Source organism: Hypomesus nipponensis, chromosome 9, assembly GCF_054491055.1.
Source record: "Hypomesus nipponensis isolate SF chromosome 9, ASM5449105v1, whole genome shotgun sequence".
Taxonomy (NCBI): Eukaryota; Metazoa; Chordata; class Actinopteri; order Osmeriformes; family Osmeridae; genus Hypomesus; species Hypomesus nipponensis.
Window position 1 is genome coordinate 27042513 of NC_140369.1, and position 27363 is coordinate 27069875.

The 27363-nt window shown below is 43.0% G+C and overlaps 1 protein-coding gene across 2 annotated transcripts in view; it reads left to right on the forward strand.

Annotated features, from left to right (window-relative positions):
- LOC146274054 (plasma membrane calcium-transporting ATPase 1-like) overlaps positions 1-27363 on the forward strand; it is a 101822-nt gene that overhangs the window by 65243 nt on the left and 9216 nt on the right. For both annotated transcript variants that reach the window (XM_084704182.1, XM_084704183.1), the window contains 10 exons: positions 3709-3950; positions 4358-4595; positions 7985-8164; positions 8459-8546; positions 9602-9708; positions 17129-17320; positions 17563-17776; positions 18085-18296; positions 18851-18958; positions 19416-19598. In XM_084704182.1, the coding sequence (XP_084560308.1) occupies positions 3709-3950; positions 4358-4595; positions 7985-8164; positions 8459-8546; positions 9602-9708; positions 17129-17320; positions 17563-17776; positions 18085-18296; positions 18851-18958; positions 19416-19598 (1764 nt within the window). The remainder of the gene's footprint in view (positions 1-3708; positions 3951-4357; positions 4596-7984; positions 8165-8458; positions 8547-9601; positions 9709-17128; positions 17321-17562; positions 17777-18084; positions 18297-18850; positions 18959-19415; positions 19599-27363) is intronic.

Consider the following 27363-nt stretch of genomic DNA (forward strand, 5'->3'; position numbering starts at 1 on the left):
CATCACTTAAAGCCAGGTGCAAGACCTGGTCTTTTCTAGATGTCTCAATAACACACAGGGGGCTGCAATGGATCACATTCAAAATATTGGTCATAAACACTCAACAGCTCAAGATGCGCAACATTATGGCTCTAACAACTGGAGTTCAGATACTGAAAGGTGTTGGCCAAATGGTTTAAAATCACTGACAATGTCATCTACACGGGAGGGCCCCATAAGGACAAGACTAGTTTCCAAGAAGAGTGTGTCTGAAGTTTAAAGGACCCCATGAGGACAAGACTAGCAACCAAGTGTGTGTGAGGTTATCTCCATCTGAATCCAAAAACCAAATCCATGCCCAGAGCCCCACAAGGGCTCGACTAGAAAGGAAGGTGTGTGTCAGATTAACCCCGCTCCCTCAATCAGAGGTCTACCGATCACTCAAAACGAGTGACCCTGCTTGAAAAGCTCTATCAGAAATGCAATGTGAACACCTAACTTTCTTGATCATGGAAGTCCATAGGATAGGAATAAGCCATTCTGGTCCTGGAGGTCAAAACACTTCTGGTTTTCCTGTTTTACATGGCTGGTGCCGACATTCACCTGATAATCAAGCTCTGAATCCCTATATTCAGAATGATGGATGGAAACCAGAAGTGTTTTGGCCTTCCAGGATGGGAATTGCCTATCCCTCACAGACTGCACAGGTCACCTACAGTCAACACAGTGTGTGACAATGGTGACCGTCTACCTAATCCCTTAACTCTGGGTTTGCGTAATTTCCTTTCCCATCATCAGGGCTCCAGACTAACTTTTTTTACTAGGAGCACAGTAGCCCCTGACTGAAAATTTTAGGAGCGCAAGAGGAAAATTTAGGGGCACACCTTATATTGACCTGCAATGCATTTATTAATGTAACTAGAGAGGGTACAATTCAGTGGCAATTTTAGACCCTTTTTAGGAGTGCTCAAGCACCCCTAAATTTAATCTCAGCACCCCTAAAAATAATGTTTTTAATATACTGTTTAATATCATTTGATGCTGGTACTTCATGAAGAAAGGGACATCCTTAGTTTTTTAATTCATTAAATATTTTGCATAATAATACATAAATGTATTAATTGTTATCCAGTGAAATTAGGGATTTATATTAGCAAAGGGGTTTAAGTTTAGCACTTTTGCAAGGCAGTGTTTTCATGTCACATTCTCATTGGGGGCTGAGCACCCCTAAAGGTCTGATCCTAGAATCGACCCTAGTACAATTTCTGGTGAAATTGTGTGGTGTGCCTGCGTCGGATGCAGATGGGTCCGTTTTTTACTGTCATTTTTCCAACTGACAGCGACGCACCATATAAGCTTGAGTTTAAGTACATTATTTAATGTGACATTACGTACTGTACATGCAAGTTTTAGCTAAATGACTTAAATGTATGATGCACTTTTCGATCAGTCCTCTGACACAACAACACGATACTTGCTGAAAATAACAGCGCAACAGCTCAAACACAGGCAGGGATATAGTAGCAACGCTAGTGCTAAATAAGTATTTAGGCACTAAGGCAGTTACGTTTCTGCCATTCAAATTCAAACAGAAAAGTACACTCCGTCTGTGAGTAGTTTCTTGACTGGCATTCTTCCAATGATACAAGTTCACCCCTGTACTCCAACACGAAAGCACCTGATTCAATGGGCTGGGTGGTGAACACTCCTCTACCTATAAGGTCACAAATAAATGTACATGACTGTTTGCATCATGGGTTCAATCATGCGCCAAACAAATCAAATCACAAATATAGTTACAAGGAACAACGTGGATTCCTCCTGAAAGTTGCGTACAATCTGAAAATTGACATGGTATAGACACATGTATATTTAAAGTTATTTTATTACAAAATATGTGAAGTTGCATCATCAACAGGCCGCATCCTCTTCCTTTTGATCATTGTGTCTGTGGAGTTTTAAATCATTACACAGGTTATCTTTTGATAACTTATCAAACCCCAAATTACCTTTAGATCACTCATGCAAATTTGAAATGATTAAGGCCAGGTACCCCATTTTTGTTTATTAAGCACATCAGAATGAGATGCTTCAGGACTGTCATTTTTCACACAGCATGAAGGGGAACATCCATGTCCAAATACATCTTATCTATTATGCCTATTTTTATCTATCTCTCCAATCAGTCTATCAATCTTCCCAATCAATCCATCTATCTCCCAATCAACCGATCCCCCCACCCCCAATTTACCTATCGATCCCCTCAAACTATCTCCCTATCTACCTACATCACCCCCGATCCCCCTCGCCCTCCATCTCGGTCTACCTATGTTGGCTTAGTTGGTTGGTGCTAAATATCTAACGCTACCCCGCTTATTTTTACTACGCTCAGTGATGCAGTTCAACTCAAAAGCACTACTCAACATTACATGTACACGTCCTTTCGACTAAAATTGCATGAATGATTGCAATAATTAATGTGTTCTCTATCACTTCAGTTAGCATGAAAAGTTAGCTAAATCGCTAGCTTTAACTTAACAGGCAGGTGTATGAATGGTTAAAAAGCCTAGCAAGCCAACTAATAATTCCCACCTTCATTAATGCAATTTCACTTTACTTGATGTGTTGTACTGCTGTGAGTAAAACTGTTTTAGCAAAATTTGAAACAATTTGTTGGCTTTAGAGCTAGCGTTAGCTGTCATGATATAGCTAGCCAGCTAATAATTACTATCCTACCTTCCTGAATGCAATTTCACTCTAAAGCACCACAACATATCATACATACACATCTTAGTAAGATGATCTTACTACTCACCTCCGTTTTAGTTTTGCTGTGAAGTGGTTCCACGGACAAATAAGTAGCGTTAGCTCTCTCAAATGCCATTAGGTCTTCAGAACACGTGTATCGTCAAACGTTGATAAGTTCTCCATCCTGGAGTCTACTGACACGCACGCGCGACAAGCTACAAGATCATATGATTGGTTAAGGGCGGGACTTCTGTGATTCTATTGGCTAAGTGCGCGGTAAGAGCGGGACTCTGTAACACATCTGGAAGTGTGTGTGCTACATTACCGTGAAGATCCTTCAGGGGCGATATAGAGCAAACAAATATCACACATCCGTAACTCATATTTGCTACATTTAGGGACAGTCAAAGAAAAATCGACAGGCATATCAGGGGAGCCTCTTGAGCTAGTTTAAATGATAATCGGTGTGGGTCCCACAAGGTTTTTGGGCCCCATCCTGTTGGTGGGCTCCCTATCTTTGGATCCCTTAAAGTAACAAACACGAGGCCACACACACACACACACACACACACACACACACCCTTAAGGGAAGCCCCTGAGACACACACTCAGATCTACTCTCTTCAGCAGAGGGCATCTCCCTAATAGGTGGAACATGATGCTGGATGTGCAACTTGATCCCCTCATCAGCACATCACTACCACTCCACACAATCACATCAGGCTAAAGACTCCAGACTTTAAATAGCCCTGAGAACCAGTGTATGTCTGTGAGTGTGTGTGTTTTAAAGAAAACTGTTTTCTATATGAAGGGTTATGGGATATATTGTATTTAAGCCATGTCGTTTTAAGACTTAATTCACATACTTATTGGATCTATGCAAATTAAAGGTTAATTAAAGGTTAAAGTTCTGTACCTGTAACATCTTCGGCACCCCCCCTCCTAACAAGGCCCTGACCTTTGACCCTTTGACCTCTCCAGTCTCCAGAGAAGGAGGGTGGTCTGCCTCGCCACGTCGGCAACAAGACAGAGTGCTCCCTATTGGGCCTGGTGCTTGCACTGAAGAGGGACTACCAGCCAATCAGAGAGGAGATCCCGGAGGAGAAGCTCTACAAGGTGTACACTTTCAACTCCTCCAGGAAGTCCATGAGCACCGTGCTGAAGAACGCAGATGGCAGCTTCCGCATGTACAGCAAAGGAGCCTCTGAGATCGTCCTGCGCAAGTACGGGGGATGGATGAAGAGACGATGGATGATGGATGGATGAAGAGAGGATGGATGTGGGGGATTGAGGATGGATGGATGAAAAAAGGATGGATGATGGATGAAGAGTGGGTGAAGGATGAAAAGAGGATGGATAATTGATTGATGAAGAGAGGATGGATGAAGAGAGGGTGATGGACAAAGAGGATGGATGAAGAGAGGATGGATGATGGATGTGGGAATTGAGGATGGATGATGGATGAATACATCAGGATTGTTTTGAGCATGTAGTGGATTGTATGTACCTCCAAATGCTTGATCCTGTTTCTCTTTTCTTCCTATCCTCAAGCTCACTGCCCAACACCTTTATTTTCCTCTCCTCCTTCCTCTCTCCTCCCTTCTCCCCCACCTCCTCCTCTCCTCTTTAGGTGCTCCCGTGTTCTGGATACTCAGGGTGAGGCACGCATCTTCAAGCCTAAGGACCGTGATGAGATGGTGAGCAAGGTGATCGAGCCCATGGCATGCGACGGCCTGCGGACCATCTGCGTTGCGTACAGAGACTTCCCGGCTGAGGGCGGCGAGCCTAACTGGGACGCGGAGAACGACATCCTCAACAATCTCACCTGCATCTGCGTGGTGGGCATCGAGGACCCAGTCAGGCCGGAGGTGAGCTGGGTGTTCTCCTGGGCTGGACCATCTGGGCTTCTACATCTCTGAACATGGGGCCCTTAGCACCACTAGCACTGATCATTGTAATCACTTTGTTAGAAAATTGTGGCAGAGTTGTGTTAAGAAAGTAGAAAATAAGAAGAAGAAATGGTCTGCTCCACCAGTGGTGTGACACCTTTTGGTTCTGAGATACATATACTAGTCTCAGTCAGTTGAGAGGAGGAACACCAGACAAGAATAATGACCAGATCAACATTGCTACCGAAAACAGTTATTACATTAACACATCCTATATATACAGCTTGATGGCTACAGAATACAGTTATTACATCAACATGTCCTCTTTATACAGCTTGTTGGTGACAGAATACCGTTTTACATCAACACATCCTCTATTTTTAGAGATAAATATAAAACATTTTTTGAATGCATAAATGTCATAAGATCAGGCGAGGAGACACTTAATTCAATAAGAATGGCTGTAGACTTTGATGAAAAATAACATTTCATGAAGATTGAATAGACTTTTTGTAATGTAGCTTCTATAGCTTTAGTCATCTTCTGATGGCGTCTAATCTAAGATCCACTGTGGTCTAATGAACGATCCTTGCATGGGTATGGGCAGGTTCATTTCCCATTGAAAAGGATATTATTTTAATGCATGTTTACCTGATATCTATACAGTTGTTCTGTAAATTTCTATTATTACTCTCTATATTACTAAATATATGTAAAAAATAAAATTAAAATAAATCTTAAAGTTTACTTTTCCAAACATGAAATCAGATGTTAGTGTTCAAATGTTAGTGTTTTCCAAAAGCTAAGATGACAATAACAGTATTTTGTATCCTTGCACACATAAAACATCAGAGAAAAAATGCATACTCTTTTTTATTACATTACCCATCAAAATAATAATCTGTTTAGGGGAATCCCACCTGAAAATGTAATACATTCCTAATAATGTAATACTTAATAAGAAATTACATTACCTGTGAAAATGTTACTACAGTATCGTTCAGAAATGTTCGATCAAGTGAACTACATTTTCTGGAAATAATTTCATTCTTGGTGCCACAAACCTTATATACAGCTGTCACTCAAACTAACCTACGTTGCAGTTAGTGGGTTGTTGGCTCCTCAGAGATGCACCCAAAGCAAGTTGTTTGAGACCTCAGCACCTAGCTTTTTCCGTCAATGTCTTGTAATCCTTAAGAAATCACATTGGGATGAACAACTCTTATGTCAGCCGTCATGGCACATTGGAGAGTCCATAACATGAAATGCCATTAATAGTGTGATTCAAATTGCATGAATTGAATTTGCCCAATACTGAGGACAGCCCTTGTTAGTCAGTGTCATATGATATCACATCTGCTTTATAAGCCAGTCAGAGTTTCAATTGAGCTCTCTCTTGTCTAGACATATGTGCAACAGGCAAGAAAATTAACTGTTATATGTTGAATATACAATAAACAAATCAAATTTCATGAAAAATACAGTTTCATTGGAGGTACAGCAAATTAAACCAAGGTTCAGTTAAAATGTCACCTAACCCCAACCCTAACCTTTGCTATATGATGGATGTTGGCAAAATGGCTGCATTTCCAATCAAGCTTTCAAATAGCCCCGTCACTGTGGTGTGCAACACCATGGATACGGCTAGCTCTGCCTTGATAGCCCACAACAACTGCTAGCATCCGATAGCTACAGGGAGTGTTGGGGGGGTCACAACAGCTCATCTCAAGAGCAGCTTAGTAGACTCTCCTGTGACATGTGTCCGTCCACAGAACAAAACTAACTAAAACACACGGATACAGTGGGCGCACACAAAGGCACAAAAACACCCACTCCCATAAACTTAGTTCAACTCTATACTAGCTATATTTATTTTATTTTCCATTCTTTCGGTTGCCAAATCAGTTAATTTAGCCATGATGAGACACTAATTAATCATCCAGTCCCCAGCTCCATCACCTGTTCCTGTCCATGACACACTGACAAATCACTAGAGATTTGAATGTCAGGCAGTAGATAACAGTGGCTGGAAACAGCCCCCTGGCCAGGGGACGTCTCCACCAGTTAGCTCCCAGTAGGATGGAAAGGGCAGCTGAAAGACAGATAGCTGTCGTCTTTATGTATGGTAGCAGCCATCAAATTATCAGGCGCTTAAGATATAAATCTTTCATCCCTGATTCTTTTTGTCAATAATTAGAGGACAATCTGACTGTATGTAATCTTTTGAAAGAAATTGAAAAATAGACCTATTGTAGTTAGATTACTTCGATGCAGTGTGTGTGGTGGAGAGTGTGTGAGGTGGAGAGTGTGTGTGGTGGAGAGTGTGTGAGGTGGAGAGTGTGTGTGGTGGAGAGTGTGTGAGGTGGAGAGTGTGTGTGGTGGAGAGTGTGTGTGGTGGAGAGTGTGTGTGTTGGAGAGTGTGTGTGGTGGAGAGTGTGTGAGGTGGAGAGTGTGTGAGGTGGAGAGTGTGTGAGGTGGAGAGTGTGTGTGGTGGAGAGTGTGTGTGTTGGAGAGTGTGTGTGGTGGAGAGTGTGTGTGGTGGAGAGTGTGTGAGGTGGAGAGTGTGTGAGGTGGAGAGTGTGTGAGGTGGAGAGTGTGTGTGGTGGAGAGTGTGTGTGTTGGAGAGTGTGTGTGGTGGAGAGTGTGTGTGGTGGAGAGTGTGTGTGGTGGAGAGTGTGTGTGGTGGAGAGTGTGTGTGTTGGAGAGTGTGTGTGGTGGAGAGTGTGTGTGGTGGAGAGTGTGTGTGTTGGGGAGTGTGTGTGGCGATTTTGAGAGACTTGTCAGGAAAGATGATGTGGCCTTTGTCAATCTGTGTGGTGTCGATCTGTGTGTGATGTTGGATGGTAAGAGAGAGGCTTCCATTGTGCACGTGTGTCTATGTGTATGTGTGTGTGTGTGCATGGATTGACAGGCATACTTGTATAGGGGCGTCTTAATGATCTATAAATAAGTGATTTGATTGGTCTAATGAGCAGTGATTCATCACATAGCTGAGGGAGGATAATTACTGAGGATTGCACAGGACAAGCACGCACACACACACACACACAATCACAGGACACACAGACATACACACTCGCTCAGCGGGTTGAGAGGTTGCGCCCGAGTGAGCAGAGGCTGTCAGGACCTACCACTGACACACTGGCAGAGAGACAAGAATAACACTATCTCGGCTGAGATCGTCAGTGGCATAGAAGACACAGAGAGAGGGGTGGGGATTCATATATAGAACATGTTCTACAATATGTTATCCAACCTTTCTGGAAGGAATGCGTGGAAACCAAATGTGTACTTGTTGAAGTGCCATTATTAGATGTAATATTTCACCCTTCCTGTCATAACACATTTCCTGTCTGTCGTCCAATCAGGTACCAGCAGCCATCACCAAATGCCAGAGGGCCGGGATCACCGTCCGCATGGTTACCGGGGACAACATCAACACTGCTCGCGCCATTGCAACCAAGTGTGGCATCTTGCTTCCTGGAGAGGACTTCCTGTGTTTGGAGGGCAAAGAGTTCAACCAACAGATCCGCAACGACCAGGGAGAGGTGACGCTGACTCAAATAGGTTTATTTTGGAAAGCAAAAGGCTTTAGACAATTTCCTTTTTTTTGAGGGAGAGATTCTGCATGGAGAATTCAATAGAAAGTATTATTGTTGAGATTCAGTTCAAGAGAACAGTTTGATGGTAGGATATATTGTAAGACCACATTAAGCAACATACAATGTGGGGGGGTTTGCTGCTCAGTGAGGTAATAAGTGGAAAGGATCACCTTAAAAATGTGAGTTTCAGCTGGGAAGGTTACCTATAACAGTATGACACCATGTCCGCTTGGACTGTAGGTGGAGCAAGAGCGCCTGGACAAGGTGTGGCCCAAACTGCGTGTGCTGGCTCGCTCCTCCCCCACTGACAAACACACTCTGGTCAAAGGTAGGTGACTTGTTCAACACCATAGGTTGGACGCTGTAGAGGTGTCAATAGAACAAGAATACAAGTGTATTCATCTTACAGTCTGTCTGGGGTTGGGTATTATTTGAAATGTTTCAATGTTGATACCTTTAATTCAATACAATTCTTTTTTCGATACGTTATATTTAGTATAGGATTATCGGTCAATTACTTATCTATAAGCAATGAAACAGTGAGCACCACAGTTTGTTGGACAGAACACATATCTTTAATGTGAAGGCAATTTCATAAATATCAAATTATCATATACACAGAAAAAAAAAATCCTAATGTGTTGCAAACCTTCCTAAAAGATGGAGATTTGACTGTTGAAAGGACGCAACCCCTTGAATATAAGTGGGTTACTGCTAGGTAGCGTTTGTGTCTCCTTCCCTTACTCAGCTTAGCATTAACCAGCATTGCCAGATGCACAATAATTATCTAATTGTATCTAGTTATCTAATTAAGCCCTCTGTATGTTCAATAATGTCACAGTCCCATAATGTATGATAAATCAATCATTTTGTGACAATAACACATATAGCACACACATACATACCAGGCTTTATTACATCAACACAAACCCGCTCCAGCACTCTTCAAAGAGTAGTTTGTTTGATCTCTGTTGGGGGTAGCATTGATGGGTGGAGCATATGAAGGTGTGAGTCATAAATATGGAAATCTGTGGTTTTTCCTCAGCAGCCAACACCAACAGAAAGCAGCGTTGTTCTAGAAAGAAACAACATCAATAAAAACCTCCAAGTGGTTTTGTATCTGTGGTTTGTCCTGACTCCTAGTTCTGCCTTCTAAGTGCAAATAAGATAAAGTTATTAATATGGTCCAGCAAGCTTAACCTAAAGCAAAAAATGGTTCAACCTAGTTATTGTGATGAGGGAAAAATCAATAAGAAAGGCCTTTTTATCGAGTATGAACAGGATTAAGGGAAGTTTACTACATGTCCAAATGTTGCTGCTTTATTCTTCGCGTAACCTCTTTGGAGTTCTTTCCTCAAACACAGTCTTCTCCCTGTCTCACAGGGATCATTGACAGCACTGTCTTGGAAACACGACAGGTGGTCGCTGTGACAGGGGATGGAACCAACGATGGCCCCGCCCTCAAGAAAGCAGATGTCGGATTTGCAATGGTAAATCCACCTGCAGTTAGTCCTTTCACAATGTACACACAAGTAATTTCACCAAATACACACCGGTCAGTCCTTTCATTACATTACATTTAATCATTTAGCAGACGCTCTTTTCCAGAGCGTCAGGATTTGATGGTCTCACTATATACACATTTACATTGAGTCATTTAGCAGACGCTCTTATCCAAAGGGACTTACGGTAAATACGGGGAAATTCCCCCGAGGCAAGTAGGGTGAAGTGCCTTGCCCAAGGACACAACGTAATTTTGCACGACTAGGAATCAAACCAGCAGCCTTCTGATTAATAGCCGATTCCCTAACCGCTCAGCCATCTGACCCCCGACGATATACACAACAGTCTTTTAACCAAATACACACCAGTCAGTCGTTTCACCATATACATAATACATCATCTGGAGAGGGCGGGTTGCGCATGCTGGGAGACCGGCGAGCCGCAAGTTGCAGTAGTCCAACTTGGAGAGGACAAGTGCTTGGACTAGCAGCTGGGTGGAATGCTCAGACAGGTATCTCCTGATCTTTCGGATGTTGTAGAGACCGGGAGACTGTGGGCTGTGAAAGAGAGCTCATCATCATCCATGGTCATCCAAGGTTCCTTGCAGAAAATGAAGGGGTCACCGTTGCAGATCCCAGGGTGATTGAGAGATTGTGGGAGATGGAGGGTTTGGCTGGGATGATGAGGAGTTCTGTTTTGGCGAGGTTCAGCTGGAGGTGGTGCTTGGTCATCCAAGGGGGGAACGACTGGTACAGCTGTGTGTCGTCAGCATAGCAGTGGTAGGAGAAGCTGTGGGAGGTGATGATTGGTCCAAGTGAGGTGGTGTACAGGGAGAAGAGGAAGGGTCCAAGGACGGAGCCCTGTGGGACACCAGTGGAGAGCGGGCGGGGGCCCGACACTTTGCCTCCCCAGGAGACCTGGTAGGATCTTCCCGACAAGTAGGATGAGATCCACTAGAGTGCAGCGCCAGTGATGCCCATCTCAGAAAGTCTGGCGAACAGGATTTGATGGTTAACTGTATCAAATGTTGCAGAAAGGTCCAGCAGAAGGATGACAGATGACCTTGAAGCCACTCTGGTAGACTGGAGGGCAGTGGTGACTGACAGGAGGGCGGTTTCTGTGGAGTGGCCAGTCTTGAAGCCCGATTGGTTGGGGTCGAGCAGGTTGTTCTGAGAGAGAAAGTTTGACAGTTGGTTAGATACAGAGCATTCAATTGTTTTGGAAAATAAGGGTAGCAGTGATACTGGTCTGTAGTTCTGAAGGACGGCTGGGTAAAGGGAGGGTTTTTTGAGTAGAGGGCTCATTCTGGCCTGTTTAAAGGCAAAGGGGAAAGTGCTGGAAGTAAGAGAAGAGTTAAGGACATGGAGAAGAAAGGTTACACACAAGTCCTTTCAACATATACACACTAGTCCCATCACTATATACACACCAGTTCTGACACCATATAAATTCCCTTAACATTATAACTAGATGGGGAAAGATCGACAAAGTTCCAATAATAACATGAAGAAACTGTTTTGTGCTGAGCACATTTACTCTCTTACTCTCTTAACTTAATTCGGACCAAATTTAGGGTTTAGACTTTGGAACAGAGAATGGCTGTGAAGATGTAGGGCCCTATCTTGCACCCAACGCAATTGACTTTGTACACCAATGCATGTAGCATTCCTATTTTGCACCCAACGCACAGCGGACTTTTCCCTCCACAGACGCACGTTGTTAAATTAGGGAATTAACTTGCACTCTCGGGGGAGGTTCAACAAAAAAAAGGAGGCGTGTTACAGCGCAAATGTTCCCTGGTGCTATTTTGCAGTTTCAGAAAACAACTAGAGAGGGTACAATTTCTGGGGAAATTGTAGGGTGTGCTTGCTTGCTTAAGATGCAGGTGGGTTCGTTTTCCCTTCTAGTGATATTTGCAAGCATTTAGCCTACTCATATTGCATAATTCATTAAGAACACCCTTTGAAACAAGCCACTGTAACAACGTTGTCACTGGCAGTATTTCAGATGGAATTGCGATTCAAATAGTACCGTCTGCTAACTGAAAATAAGCCCCCCAAAACGTAAATAAGTTCGATATTAACTTAGGGAGACATGGCTAATTCAAAAGCAGTTTGCGAGAGGCAAGCGACTTTGAGCATGGGGGGCAAAAATAATAAATAAAGAAATATATATATGTGAGATAACAAGGCAAGCACACCCCAATTACGCCACAGGCCAGGAAAAACATAGTCTGAAGTCAGTGGCGCATTATTCAGATGCTATTTTAAGGGCACATGCTTGGCCCGTGCACACTGCTGGCGAGAGAAATCTCTATGTATGTGAACTTGATTTGTAACAATTGTGGCCATTTCTTCCCATTGGCACTCATCACAATGTATGTTTTGGCAATGTTTCCTGCAATGTTTTTTGTTGCTATCTCGATGTTTATGATCATTGACCTATGCACTTATTTTAAAGCTCTCTCTTGGAAGTCGCTTTGGATAAAAACATCTGCTAAATGATTAAATGTAAATGTAATTTACACCTACGCCTGTTTAACCGAAGCTAATTTGGGTGGTTTTTTTCTCCCATCCCCATACAATGTCATTTCTCTATCTTTTATGGCCCTGACGAGAAAACGATGATTTACCAATTATATTCTCATTTTCTTTTTCTCATCAGTTGAATATGTTCAACAATGATAGAAAATAAACTTAAATAGCATATAGCTACATTTAGCCTAATGCATTAAACAATGATGAACAATGCTTTGATAGGCTACACACTATAGTCGTTAAATGTATGGATGTTAGTTTGTGATTTCAAATGTTTAGGCATCAGGCATAGGCCTATATCTCAATCAAAATTATCATAGCAATATAATTGTTAACATTAGCCTACAATTGCAAAACAAACGATCCACCCTCCGTTTCCCCGACACAAAAAACCATGTAGGCCTACTGGATATTTACATTTTACATTTAGTCATATTGATTAATAGTAGGCCTAGGCTATTTATTTTAAACTATGTCAAAAAAGTAGATTAAGATGAGTTTAGAGGGTGCTTTTTAATCAACGAAGTAAAGGTATAAAAAGGTCCTCCTACGTAGCCTATCTAGGGGTGAAAGTAAGTTTTATTTATTGGTCGTACTATGATACAGGTTTGTGCGCGCGCCGAAAATTTCACTTAGCCTATTATTTATTTCTTCGTTTATTTTCTGTATTAGCAATGTCTTTAAGAAGTGTTTAGGGTGAGGGTTAAATTGTTTTCAATACAAGTGCACGTTGAGGGTCAGGCAGTCCGGTATAGCACATGCAAGAGCCCAATCGGCAGAGACAAGTGCCATCATATGGCAGCTTTTTTGATTTGGGTATTAAAAAAATTGTCCCGCTGCCCGCTCCTGACAGATGAATGTCACTTGTTTTTTTTAACTCCTATCTATTTAAACAACACGAAACACAGCACTGCGGCATGTTAAAACTAAGTCTCTGTCTAACGGACTAACATAAAAATATTTTTGCTAGCCTACCTGCTGCAAAATTACACCAAGACAAGTAGAGCTATTTTATCCAGTGTAATTTATCACTTACCACTATCTTGTTTTTTATTATCCTCCTCTTACTTTCTCTTCTTCCTTTTTTGGCTTCCTGAAGCATAATTCCACTTCATTGTACACGACTTAAAGGGAACGTTCTTTCTGGAAGAAGTCACGTGGCCATGTGCATTGCATTTGCCGTGGTGGATTGTATGATCCATGTTTTACCTCTTGGGCTGTTTAAGAATTGGGTGCACGCGCAAATAGCTTGACTGCTTAAATCTGACTTGAATTAGTAGGATTGAGTGAGCTGAGAATTGGCCTTTATGGAACCGCTTTAGCTCCGATTGACTAATTAAACTTATTCAAGTCTGGTTTAGGACTTTAGGTCTAGCTTTTTTGAGCGGCCTTTATGGAACAGGCCCCTGGTGTGCGCCTGGAAAATCAACATTATAATAGCAATCCGCCATGGAACAGGAGCGCCTGCTATTAAAGGGAATGTGAGATGATGCTCTGATTGGTTTATTGCACGTTACGCCCAAACCACACCTATGAGTTATGTAGCTACTTCAGACCTACCCATTTTAGATTTGCATTGGACGCAAGAGTCATTTATTCTGCCGGGATAATAGCAACAGTGCAATACTTGCATTGCAGATTGTTAAAATAGGGCCCAGAGTTTTAGTAATTGATGCACCCACTTTTAATGCATGTAAATGTGTGTAACCAGTTTTTTGCAGTTTTACTCCCTCTTAACAGTGTTTCTTCATCCTAATGCTTATCTTAAATGTATTTTAATCCTTTTCCTTTCTGCGTGTGAGCACACTTGCTCTGGCGGGGAGACCCACGACAAAGGGCGTTAGGATGCCGCAGCAAGAGGTGGCAAGCTGTGAAAAAATGTGCCCAAAGGAGAACACATGAGTGAAAGTTAATGGTATAGGAGGAGCTCAGCAAGACACATACCATTAAGCCAGGATGCAGGATCCGGGAAGGAAAGAAAAGAGAAATAGAGACCGTAAAAAAAAGTTAGAAAGAGGTTAAAGTTGGGAAAGTGGTTGTAATATTAACAACAGTGATTCAAGCAGTCATTCTAAGATTAATGGCTGTCTTTCAAAAAGAGACCTAAAAAAATCAATTAATAATACTTATATTACTGTTTGCTTTTCCATACTGCACATAGTATAATGAGAAAACAAGACAAGGTGATTAAGTTGTTGAGAGAGGGTCAAAAAAGGGAAGATGGGATCATTGAAAAGAGAATATGTTGATGATACAGACTGGAGTATTAGTAGGCCCCCAAAAACATTAATCAGTGGAAAAAAACGGTTTTATTGGCTTTCCTTCCTTCTCAAAGTTAAATGAGAGCAGAAAAGGGCCAATGTTACTGGTATGAAACAGGATATCTGGATTTAATGAAATGCTAATGGATTGCTAAAAGGCACACCTGACTTGGAGCCAAACTTGGTCTTGATATTTTTGATAACTGACCCAAAATATCTCTAATGATGCATCCTCTTTAGTGGTTGAGACATCCCACCAAAATGTTATTGATTTATTTTAATATTCCCAGCAAATGAGGTTAGTTTTTCTGACACAAAATGGCTGTTCTACATTGCTAATGGGGTTATTTAATGGTGGAGGTTGAGATAAAACAACAGGATACAGATTTAACCTGAATATTGTTTAGACTTTTGGAAATGCTCATTTGACATTTTTGACATAATCTATTTCTGAAATCAGTCAACTCTTCGGAGACACAATGGTCGTCACCTGAACAACCTTCGCACACTTGGAGTCCGTTCTTCATACGTTGCTTATTACATCCGAGATCGAATGACACATCCAAGATGACATCATTGTTCTAATCATGATCTGGGTTGAACTAGGTTCTTCAAACACCCCTGTTGTTTATGATTAGTATTGTTGGATTGAGGTGTCTGGGATAATTGTGCATTCTTGCATTGTTTTAAAAGGGGATATGTATCAATAGTGGAAACCTTGATCAGCAACGCTGCTATTGGCTGCTCACTATGGCCAAAAAGAGCACCCAGTTTTTTCTGCAACAGAGAAACACAGATCAAAGGCTATTGTTCAAAGGTTACTCCTAATTTGAAGATTTATCATAATGCCAGGGTACACCTCAAAGTCTGTAAAAGCCAGGAGAGAAGGATGGCAAAAATTAGCAGACAAATATGTGTGCAGTGACAATTTTTAAATGCGCTTTATACATTTTTGACTGACTATTTTATTTGAATAATTTAATAATTACTTTGTTTATCATCTTTAATGTAATTTAATTGTGCTTCCAACAAATTAATGATGTAAATGACACCCTTACGAGAAAACTGATATCTCTCAAAAAGCATAGTAGCCTATTGTGCTGCGCCAAAGGATCCTGTCTATCACGCAATACGCGATTTAATTCAAAAAGCTCTGCAAATAATCCCGGCACCATCCGCAACAGGTTGCTGTCGTAAAAACGGACAAAACATGGTTGTGACAGACTTCCTGTATTACGTCTGCTTATAAAGCCACAATCAAATCTTGTTTACTGAAAATAAGCCTGCTCCTGAGCAGGTTTAAGTTCATGAACCTGTTGCTATGACAGCAAGTCCAGGATGAGCGTCAAAGAACCTAACAATCAAAGATCATGACAAAACGTCAATAATCAAATTCAGCGAACTGAGTTAGCGACGTATGAAGAACAGACCCCTGGGGCCAAATGTACGAAGGCGCGTATGCATGACAAGGGGCTCAGAAACATGTGTAAAGGTGTTTCTGATTTATGAATACACATGTGGCGTGAAAATCAGTGTACCTTTGGCCACTTTAGAACTCATGCATACACTATGTTTTGAGATGTGATACGGCGATGTGAGTTACCGAAAGACAGAGAAAGTGCATGTAATACAAATGACAGTTTTACTAGATCTACAATGGGAGTAAATTGTATAGGCTATCTACAAATTATGCCAATTATCTTGCTTTAGCCTATTTAGCCAGAAAGAAAACGTGTGAATTTGGGCTACAAACGAGTTATGCTAAAAGTTATATATATATATATATAAATATTTGTCAAATACTATCGGCCATTGCCAATGGGAGATAAAAGCGAGCGGGAGTTCAGGGATCTTGTCAACTTCTTGGCCCACAATGAAGACTGGTTGATAAATCGTTATAAATATCTGAGCCATTCTTTTGTAGCTCTGTACTGAGTGAGCTGGGTCCTGTGTTGGAATGCCCTAAAACAGTCAAGCAAAAGTCAAGCACATCGATTGTAAAAGTTGTCTGTAACTGGGACTTTTCAGTGGGAGCTAGCAGACATGTCAGGGATAAGCCAGTCCAGCCTCAGTCGTGTGATGCCTGAGGTGTGGGATGACACAATCCACCTGTCCCTTAGGTACATTAGATTCTCTTACCTCAGGCCAACATTAATACATGATTTGCAGCTACAAACGATTTCCCAAAAAGGCCACAATGGGTTGATTCATATTTTTTTTGTAAATCAAAAAAGGTTTTATTCTTTCAATGTTCAAATGACTAGTAGCCTAAGGCCACCAAACAAGAGGCTCCTCCTATTTTGCTAATTTAGATCTCCATTTCACATTCAATAAAGTTTATATTTTTCAGTCTTTTTTTGTTGCCTTAGCTCTTCCTCATACAACCATGTAAGGTAAAACATTAGAGTTGATGGGGTGTGGACGGTGAGATCGTCTCGTGTGCACAATCACAAGTTAAGTGGAATCTATGAAGACAGACGTGTGACATCGGTCGCGTACACAATGTTTATAATTCAGTTATAAACAATGCAGTTTTCTCCATATGCATACTTTAACGGATTCATTTAGTTTGATACATTTGACCCCTGGTCTGCTGTCTCCCCTTACAGGGTATAGCTGGTACCGACGTAGCCAAGGAGGCTTCAGACATTATCTTGACGGATGACAACTTCACCAGCATCGTGAAGGCCGTGATGTGGGGGAGGAATGTGTACGACAGCATCTCCAAGTTCTTGCAGTTCCAGCTCACTGTCAATGTGGTGGCTGTTATAGTGGCCTTTACAGGGGCCTGCATCACACAGGTAAGAGCCTCACCAGCTAACCCTAACCATCACCCTAACCCTCACTACCTCTGATCACCAATCAACAGCCAACTCACTGGTCAGTCTGCTACTGTACCTACTCATTCCTTCTTAGTGAAATTGGTATGTTGACTTAATCAACAGCCAACTCACTGGTCGATCCATCTTATGACTTCTCTCCCCCACCCCACCCCTCCTTCTCTATCGCTCCCCCACCGCCCTCCTTGTCTTCCCCCCTGCAGGACTCCCCCCTCAAAGCGGTACAGATGCTGTGGGTGAACCTGATCATGGACACGCTGGCTTCCCTAGCCCTGGCCACCGAGCCCCCCACAGAGTCGCTTCTCCTGAGGAGGCCCTACGGCCGCAACAAGCCTCTCATATCCCGCACTATGATGAAGAACATCTTGGGCCACGCCATCTACCAGCTCACCATCATCTTCACTCTGCTCTTCGCTGGTGAGTGGAGACCATGGTTCAGATGGGCCATAGACATGTGGTTGATAGAACAGCTATCCCAGTTACAGCAGGCTACTGGACATTGAGAATCTGTATAGAGGACTGAGTATAAAACATGTTTCCTGTAGATGTTATCCATTTTATAGATACGTTTTGTAGATTGAAGCCGTGGAAACCAATCCATATCAAAGCTTTTGACATCCAAATAATCAATGTCCCTTCCCTATGTCAGACTTTCCAGTAGATCATTTAGTTGTGTTGACTTCAACCCAAGTTAAAGACGCCTGTTGGTTCTTCAACCCCATCAGGAGAGAAGATTTTTGATATTGACAGTGGTCGTAACACGCCCCTCCACGCGCCGCCCTCGGAGCACTACACCATCGTGTTCAACGTGTTCGTCATGATGCAGCTCTTCAACGAAATCAACGCCAGGAAGATCCACGGGGAGAGGAACGTCTTTGAGGGAATCTATCGAAACCCGATCTTCTGCAGCGTGGTCCTGGGAACCTTCGTTCTGCAGGTGAACCAGTCAACTCACACACACACACACACAACAGTGTCTCCAAACGGCAGACCTGTGGTTATTGGAGGATTCTAGCCATATTGCAACCAGCTAGCTTAGTGCAGCATGTCTCCCAGCGTTTCATGCAGTGTCCCACACACCTCTACGGTCTCAGAGTTCCTCTGTGAAGTGGGAGGGGAAGACAGAACAGTGGGCTGCCTGGGTTAGGCTCACCCTAACCCTGGGTGAGCGCAGTGAGAACATTATATTTAACACAATTCAAGCTGTTTACTTAATAGATATACTTAAATAGAATAGGATTAGTCCAACAAATCATTCAATTTGCATGTGTACCCAACCAAAAGCCTAGTAACAACATAAATACATAAAAATAAATACTACTACGTGTATTGTTACACCCCTAGAACACATAGGAAAGATAACAAAAAACATGCATGTGGGTGCACACACACTTGCAAACACACACACGCCACACTCAAACACTCTTCTTTTGTCCTTCACTGTTTTGGCCAAGTTCTGACTTTGATGTTGGGGATAAACATGTGTTTCAGATCATCATTGTCCAGTTTGGTGGGAAGCCCTTCTCCTGCACGTCCTTGACAATTGACCAGTGGCTCTGGTGTGTGTTTATTGGTGTGGGAGAGCTGCTCTGGGGACAGGTAGGACACGTATACACACACGCACAGACACATACACACACAAGTTCATACAAACATACACACACACACACTTTATGGGGTTTAATCAGTGTCAGAGTAACTGCACACAGAGCATTCACCACATACCTGATACGGGGGAAGCTACGCAATTTGTAGCAAGCGTGGAATGAATACGGCACCTTACAATTTGATAGATAATTAGGTTTGCGTATAAACAGGCGAAATTTGTGCATATTTCATTTGATAAGGCATGCACACAGGCAGGTGTTATACAGTGCCAGTCAAAAGTTTGGACACATTTTCCCTTGAAGACTATTGAAGAAAATAGTCAACTTCTTGTCTGTGTGTCCATCTGGATGTCTGTCCTGTCTTTGTTTACGTTCTTGTATATGTTTGTGTCCGTTTGTGCGTTGGTGTGTCCTTATGTGTTCCTGCGCCCGTTTCCTTTCCTCCCCAGCTTATCTCGGCCATCCCCACCCACCACCTGAAGTTCCTAAAGGAGGCGGGTCACGGCACTACCAAGGAGGAGATCAAAGAGGAGGAGATGACGGAGGGAGCCGACGAGATCGACCACGCTGAGATGGAGCTCCGCCGGGGCCAGATCCTCTGGTTCCGAGGACTCAACCGCATCCAGACTCAGGTATGGTCCTGAACCTTGGCCGGGCGTGTGTATGGGGGATTGTGATAATCGTGTGGAGGTGCTGGGGTGTCCTCTCCAGGCTCGTTTGGTCCTGTTGGTAGATATCGGATCTGCACAGTGGCTGAGACACAGTCCAAGGCTTGGAGAGATTAAAATATTATCTTCCTCCCCTCTGTTCTCCCTCTAGTTCTTGTCAACAGAAGAGTCCGCTGGACGAGTTGCTCTCTCCCCTCCTGCTCATCCACCCACTCTCTCTCTCCCTCAAAGCTAACTGTCATTGCTAACTGACTGTGCACGTGTGTGAATATAGTGCACGTGATGAATGTTTCCAGGTATGAAGACTGTCAGCTAAAAGGACTGACGTGCCAGGATCACCATGTGCCACCTGGAAGGACATGAGGCTGTTGTTGCCTAGGATTCAACAGCCTGAAGACTAGCTTGTTAGCTAGTTAACAGAGCTTGCAGCGGTGACAAAATAACACATTGACATGACATTGACATGACAACAATACCTGTTAAACCATCATTTGTTCTTGCTTTTACCCAACTGAAACATGACCACATGGTCTGGGTTTCTAAATCCATACAAGGTAAATAACACATTATTCAAGTTGATTCGCAATAGATGTAGCTTTGGTGTGGACATTAGATTTGTATTTAAAAAACGATTTAACTACTAGCAGTTTACTTGAATCAACCTCATAATCAAGCTTACTGAATTGTTTGTGTTCTTCACTTTTAAAACTTGTCCTATTGTCCCTCCTCTTCTATTGAACTCTGTTTGAGATGTTCACAGTTCATCTAATTATGTTTAAGAAAACATTCACAGACTGTGGGATTGAGGTTCTGACAACAGAGGTGGAGGTGAGAACATTTGTCCTTTTTGGCGGCTTGTTATCAGGTATTAGTGACAAAAGAAGTCGACGGAGTGGAAAACTGTCACTAATTGCGTCCTTTCTTTTTTACCTGCAGCACTTATTGTAGCTAAATATAAAGTGCATTACAAATACAATTATTATTATTAAATGGCCGTAAATGCTGTGGGTTTGGAGAACCGGACCATGGCAAAAAATTACGAAGAAATGGTCAGATGTAAAACTTGTAATTGAGAAATGAGTGGTGGCGCATCGTAACAGCATGGCAGCTATAGGGTTAGCATGACATGCATTTCCTGAGTGATTTTGTCGTTGATCAAATGATCAAACTTGTATTTTAATGTTTTTTGAATAGGTAATGTCATAGACGTATGACAGTAACTATAGTGGAAACTTTATTTTGTTATGTTTTGTGAGTTTTGGCACTTTTTAGTGCCAAAACTCACTCGCACACTAATGTGCGGTCCGCACATTATCATGTCTGCTCAAAGGTTTCTGTGACACATTCTTACGTCAAGTACATTTTTATACATGACACCGTGTGCGTGAAAACCAGCTTATGCAAGCTTTTCGTGCGTACGCAACGATCCCAAAAGGAGTCACAACACAATGAAGTTGCGACTATAACTATGGATGTTGATCTAAATATATAAAGCACTTTCAAACTTAATAATCGAAGTTTCTGTACAGGGATGCTTCACCTCATGTCTTCAACTGAGGATGTTTGCTGAACTGGATGCGTTTTTCTCCTCTAATAACAAATGTGTCCATTTTGATCCGTAACTTTTATATGACTAAAAAACACTACAGTACAAACTTATATGCGTTTCTTACATTTTAATTAATTCAAAAACTAAAAGGAAAACTGAAAGTTTGGTATTTAAATGTGGGCGCATTGCTGGCTGCTCTTCCATGCATGACGGCCGTAGGTAGAGAACCAATTGTATACAGTGTATTTTCTTACCTACTCACAGTGTGATAAAGGAAATATCCACACGCCGTAACCTACATTCACTACTGAAGGAAAATATTGATTATCTTGTTATCTTGGTCCTGAAACTGCAGCTTTCCGGCTCTGCAGGTACATGCTACTCGTAATCAACGCCTTTCTCCGACAACTATACTGTACATTGCGAGCATTTAAACGCACAATTGAATGGGCCTCCTTCTTTCTTTCTTTCTATCATGGATCAGCCACCAAAGTCAAAACAGCGATGACTGTTTGAAATGATCCTGATGCCAATATTTGTAATGTAGCGAGGAGTTTAACAACTGCTGGAATGGAATTTGAACGCTAAGATTCAATGTAATCTTTGATTTCTTCCAGTAAGTGTTATATTGCATGGCATAATCTGTAACGTGGAATGATTTTGTGTTAACTCAACTCAAAAAGTGTGATCCTTGTCTTCGTCTTGCTCGGGTTACGGCTGCCAATTCACCAGGAGGCATATGCGCATTCAGGTTTACGCCTTTTGTACATACCGCGGAATACACAATTAGGCGCACTTTACGCATCCCCTCCCATCTCTTTATAGGAAACTTCCCCTTGACCCTCCCGTGAATGCATATGCATGACACGGAAAAGCACAATTTACAATTTTCAGTTCCTGCATCAGGCAGTCTGGGCTTTTACCTCAGTGTGGCATGTTTGTACATACCTCGCCATGCTTTCTTGCAAATTGCGAAACAAATATGCCTGAAGTGGGCGCTAAAGCGTTAGTACATGACATGAGGCCCAGAATGTCACACATGGTCATTCTTACACGCACACACAAACACGTGAGCTGAGATCCACTCACTCTCTAGATTTCACACCAGCATTCACTGGTTGACATGATAATACAAACCTGATGTATGTCTCTATTCATTGTGAGCCTACCAATCTAATTAGTAGTTGTGGAACTTTCCCCATGGAATACCTTTATCTTTCTCTTTTGCTCTTCACGTTTGTCAGAATGGCCCATTCTCCTAAAAAAAGTATGACTCGTTGCACCGTGATTTTTTGTGAAGAGAGCTAGACCCACTGTGTGAGTGTATGTGTGTGTGGGAGGGTTGTGTTTTTGGCCCGTTAAGAGACAGCTGTATAGTTCTCGGAGTGGTGGGTGTGTGGGATCGTAACTTGTGACTCCGCTGCCCTGTGGGCCCATAGAGATCTTTCCAGAAGCAAGCATTTCTCTACATGTTAGTTTCTGTCTGTATTCACTACCTGGGTGTGAGTGTGTGTGTTGTCTGTGTGTGTAGTTATGTTTATGTGTGCATGCCGCCCTTGCCTATCACGTTAACAGGGGTGAGTCTGTTCAGTGTGAGGATTAGTCCTGAGGCTATATCCATTATCTCCCTGTAGTCTTCATTAGCCATCGCCCTGTTGATTTAACGTCCTAACAAGGCATCGTCTACCCTGGAACCCCACAGTGTCGGCAGCGACGGGTTTTTCAAGTGTGTTGTTATTTTTCATGTAAACGTTTCAGGATCCCCCTTGGGCCAGAAGGAGTTCAGGTTTTTTCTCTGCGCAATCCCTTTCTCTTCCTCTCTCATTTTCTACCACTCTCTCTCATTCTCTCTCTCTCTCCCTCTGTGTCTTTCTCTCTCCATCCTGTCCATAGGGGGTGTACTGTACATTTTTTAAGATCATTCTTCTCAAGATAATAAGTCTGCTTTCTTCAAAGCCAGCTGCAGTGCTTTAAGTCTTCTGTGTCTCTAGATCTGTTAATTTCTTTGTGTGCGCATCGGATAGTGTCAACTATTGATAAAACCCCTTGCATGTATGTTAACCCGTTAATTAGTAGCGTCACGTATATGTGATCGTTCGAAAGCGGGCCCCACAGAGTACCGTCACACATATGTGATTCTGAACATTCCAACCGACTATTTTCCGATAGACAAAAACTATATGACAAACGCTATAGTATGGCTTCAAAATTTACAATTAGGAGGCTAACAAGTAACACTAGCAGGTAGTAGCATTGCTACGAGTATAATGCTAGGTTGCTAGTTACCGGAAGCTAACTAAAGCTAGCTAGCTTTCGTTTTGAAAAAATAACTCACTCTGGTGGCAGCGTCGGTAATATTTAGAACTCACTCCTCTAAAGGTTAATTCACTTAAATTGGGACATACTGTATGCAAGTTTTCACGTTAGATATGAATGTCCGAAACCTTCTCCCTGTCCCAGAAAAACGTTGTCTAGCTGTGTTTTTCTTTAACTAATCTTTGTCACTTTGTGTTTCTCATTTGAATGTTGACTGTGTGGATTCTTCTAATGCACATCTTTCTGTCTTATATCACTGGTCTTGATGATGGAATGAACACACATGATTTATTGGGTTTAATTCACCACGTCAAGGTCAACACATTCCTATTTAAACAAATTGTCTTGATGAGGTGGTAGTTCTAGACCATAGAGTGTGTATTTCCTTTTTGACCTGTGTTTGTCCTGTAAAGCCCTTGAACTAATTTCAAACTTTTCTTCTACTGTCGATGACGTTTTTCTCAGTCATGAGGGAACACAAAGGCCCACAGATGATTTCTCCTCTTTGAAATGTGTTTCTGTGTGGCTTCTTTGCTCCCTGAATTGCCTTCCTGCCTCCATGCTCCACTTCCTTATCCCACACTGCCCCTCCCTCCTTCCCCCTCCCCGAGGATGGAAGTGCATTGAGGAGAGGCACTGGACCACATTCTATCTCTCTCTGTCTTTCTCTTGCTCTCCCTCTCTAACACTCTCCAGGGAAGGAAAGGAAGGATGACGGAATGAGGATAAAGGGAGAGGAAGAGACGTAGAAAGGGGCAACCTAATTAGGTCCTTATCTCTTCCTTCCCCTTCCCTCTCCTCCTCCTTGCCCTCTCCCCTCCCCCTTTTCTAATCCCAGTGTTTTTGTGTGTGATTCTTTTGGTATTTGTGTCAAAACACGCCTGGTTAGTCAAACATTGAGGAAATAATTGCCACAAGAACTGCTTCACACCTCTGAGATTATCAGCAGCTAAGGGACAAGACTCTTTTCATTCTCTCTCTCTCTCTCTCTCTCTCTCTCTCTCTCTCTCTCTCTCTCTCTCTCTCTCTCTCTCTCTCTCTCTCTCTCTCTCTCCCCCTCTCCCTCTCCCTCTCCCTCTCCCTCTCCCTCTCCCTCTCCCTCTCCCTCTCCCTCTCCCTCTCCCTCTCCCTCTCTCCAGTGGTCTCAGCTCATCCTTTCGATACTAGTACTAATGTTTCCTCTCTTTCAGTAGATTGACCGCTCTTCCTCCCTCTCCCTACTACACCCCCACCCCCCTTCAGACTTCATGGGGATCTTGTCTTTTAAAATTATATTTAATATTTGCTGTTTCTGTTCTGCCCACAGCAGCTTCTGTCTCTCTTGTATTGTCTCTTTCTCCCTCACTCCTCCCTTTGTATCTCTCACTCACCTCTTCCTCTCTCCCCATCTCTGCTCTCACTCATCTTCGCTATTTTGCCCTTTATCTTTCTCTTTTCTTCTCTCTTTCTGTCTCTTTCCATCTCCCCCTCTCTCTTTCTCTCTCTCCCCTTCCATCATTCTCTTTCCCTGCCTCTCTCCCTGTCTTTCTCCCTCTTTTTCCCTCTCTCCCTCCCTCTCCCCCCCATGTTCATCCTCTCCTGTCTCTCTCTCTCTCCCACCCCTGTGTTCAGTTTCTCCTGTCTCTCTAACTGTGCCCCTGTGTGTGTCTATGCAGATGGACGTGGTCTACACGTTTCAGACAGGCCAGGCTCCCGTGCCTGGAGCTCTGCGTCGCCAGCCCTCAGTGGTCAGCCAGCACAACGACACCGCCAAAACTGTCTCTAGCCCCACCCACGTAGGGCTTAGCTCCTCCTCCCTGTCCGCCGCCAACTCTGCTGGGGCCCCGCCCCTCCTCGCCTCCTCCGCCGTCGCTTCCTCCTCCACCACGGCAGGCAGTGAGTGCGGTCGCCACAGCGACCCCCATTAACAAACGCTTTGAAGGTTTTTTGGTTTTTTTTGCGATGGGAATGCTGCATGACTGGGTACTACCGACCTAGTGTGCCTGATGATGACGGACGCTCTGTTAGCCACTCTTATCCTTCTCTCTGTGTGTCTTTGTCTCAACTCTTCCTGCCTTCTCTTTCTCCCATAATTTCTCTCTGGTTTCTTCTCTTCTCACCTCTTCCGTTTCTCTTTTGCTCTTTCTTCCCCACTATGCATCTCTCTGTGATTGTTTCTCTCGACTCAACTGTCCTGAATTTGTTTTCTCTCTCTATTTTGCACTTGTTTTCTCACCCCTGCCTTCAGAGACAGACATTCCCTATGCATCCCAGATCCACTCTGCATCTCTCCTAAACACCGTTTCCCAGTGCATTGTGGGGGTTTGAGTTCTTCTGGAAGTGTGCTTCTCTCTAGCTGTCTGCATGACCTAACCCTCGTGAGATCTCAAATAAAAACGTCAAATGTACGGATGAGACAGGGATGAGAAACATCATTACTATTCCTCTCTGTTAATCTGGAATAATTCTTCCCCATGCTCATTGACCCTGACACAGTCAACAGACTGGGTAGGGCGGTAATTGGACTGGGTTAATCTCTTTGGCATTCTAATCTGTAGTTTGAGCGGGGTGAGGGGACAGTATCTATCTTCCAGGACCTGGAGTTCCTCACGACGGTTAACGACAAAGGGTTAACTCTGTCTCAAATAACCACAACGTCATTCTTTCCCATTACCTGAGCTGCCTGCACTATATCAGTGTGTGCGTGCCTGCTTGTGTGCACGTGCGTGTGGATGATGGTAGGGGGTGTGTATCTGTGATCCTATCTGTGTGTGTGTGTGTATGTATGTGTGTGTGTGTGTGTGGAAGGGGGGTGTATTTGTGTGTGTTTTGTAACACTTATATGGCTGTCATCTTCTGACCTGGCCACCAGGAAGCAGGATATCACCCCGCTTACCGCCAAGCCCACACTAAGGACACACGCAGTACTTCATAATGTACTCATTACCTTCACAGTCCTCTGGGCCGTAGTCAATCATCTCCACCTCCCTACCCCACAGTGGATCCATTATGGCTTAATGTAGTCTGTGAAGTGTGCCTGGGTTCTTCATGCGTATGCTTGCTTACTTGTGTGGGTGGCGTGTGTCTATGATGAAGGAAGTCACTAGAGAATTACTCTGTGTGTCTATGTTTGTGAGAGAGAGTGCAAAAGAGATAGTGTGAGAGAGTAACAGAGGGACAGAGAGAGTGAGAACGACCTGGGGAAGCATGGTTAGCACAGTAGTAATGGAGTCATTTGTTTAACTAGTGTCCTGAGAGAATCTGTTAGTCATGGTTTATGAAGATCAACTGGATCAACTATACTCAAAAAAACTGATGTGCTGACTAAACATTCATCAGTTCCTCAGCCTCTCGTTCTGTAGCGCTTCCTGAGAGGAGGGCAGGAAGACAAGAATGACTTTGCTCTGCGCTAGAGGGAAAGAGAGAGGGGAGTGGCTTCAACAATCCAACACAGTCACACACACACAGTCACAAACACAGTTAGACACACACACTCATGCACACACACTAAGTCACACACAGAGACAAACACACTCTGTCACAGACACACACAGTCACATTTACATTTATTAATTTTTGCTTTTATCCAAAGCGACTTCCAAGAGAGCTTTACAAAGGTGCATAGGTCACTGATCATAACAACGAGATAGCCCCAAACATTGCGGGCAGCCAAAACATGAATCATACATTGTGAAAAAACAATTAAGTATCAAAGGGAAGAACCATAAGAGCATGTAGTTAAACAAGTTACAATTAAACAACATGAGCCTCAAAAAGTGCAAGAGTGTACCTGTAGAAAAGCAATCAACAGTAAAAATATTTCACAGCGAGTACACAGTCACACACCACTTACACAAACTCAGCCACACACACACTCTCAGTCAC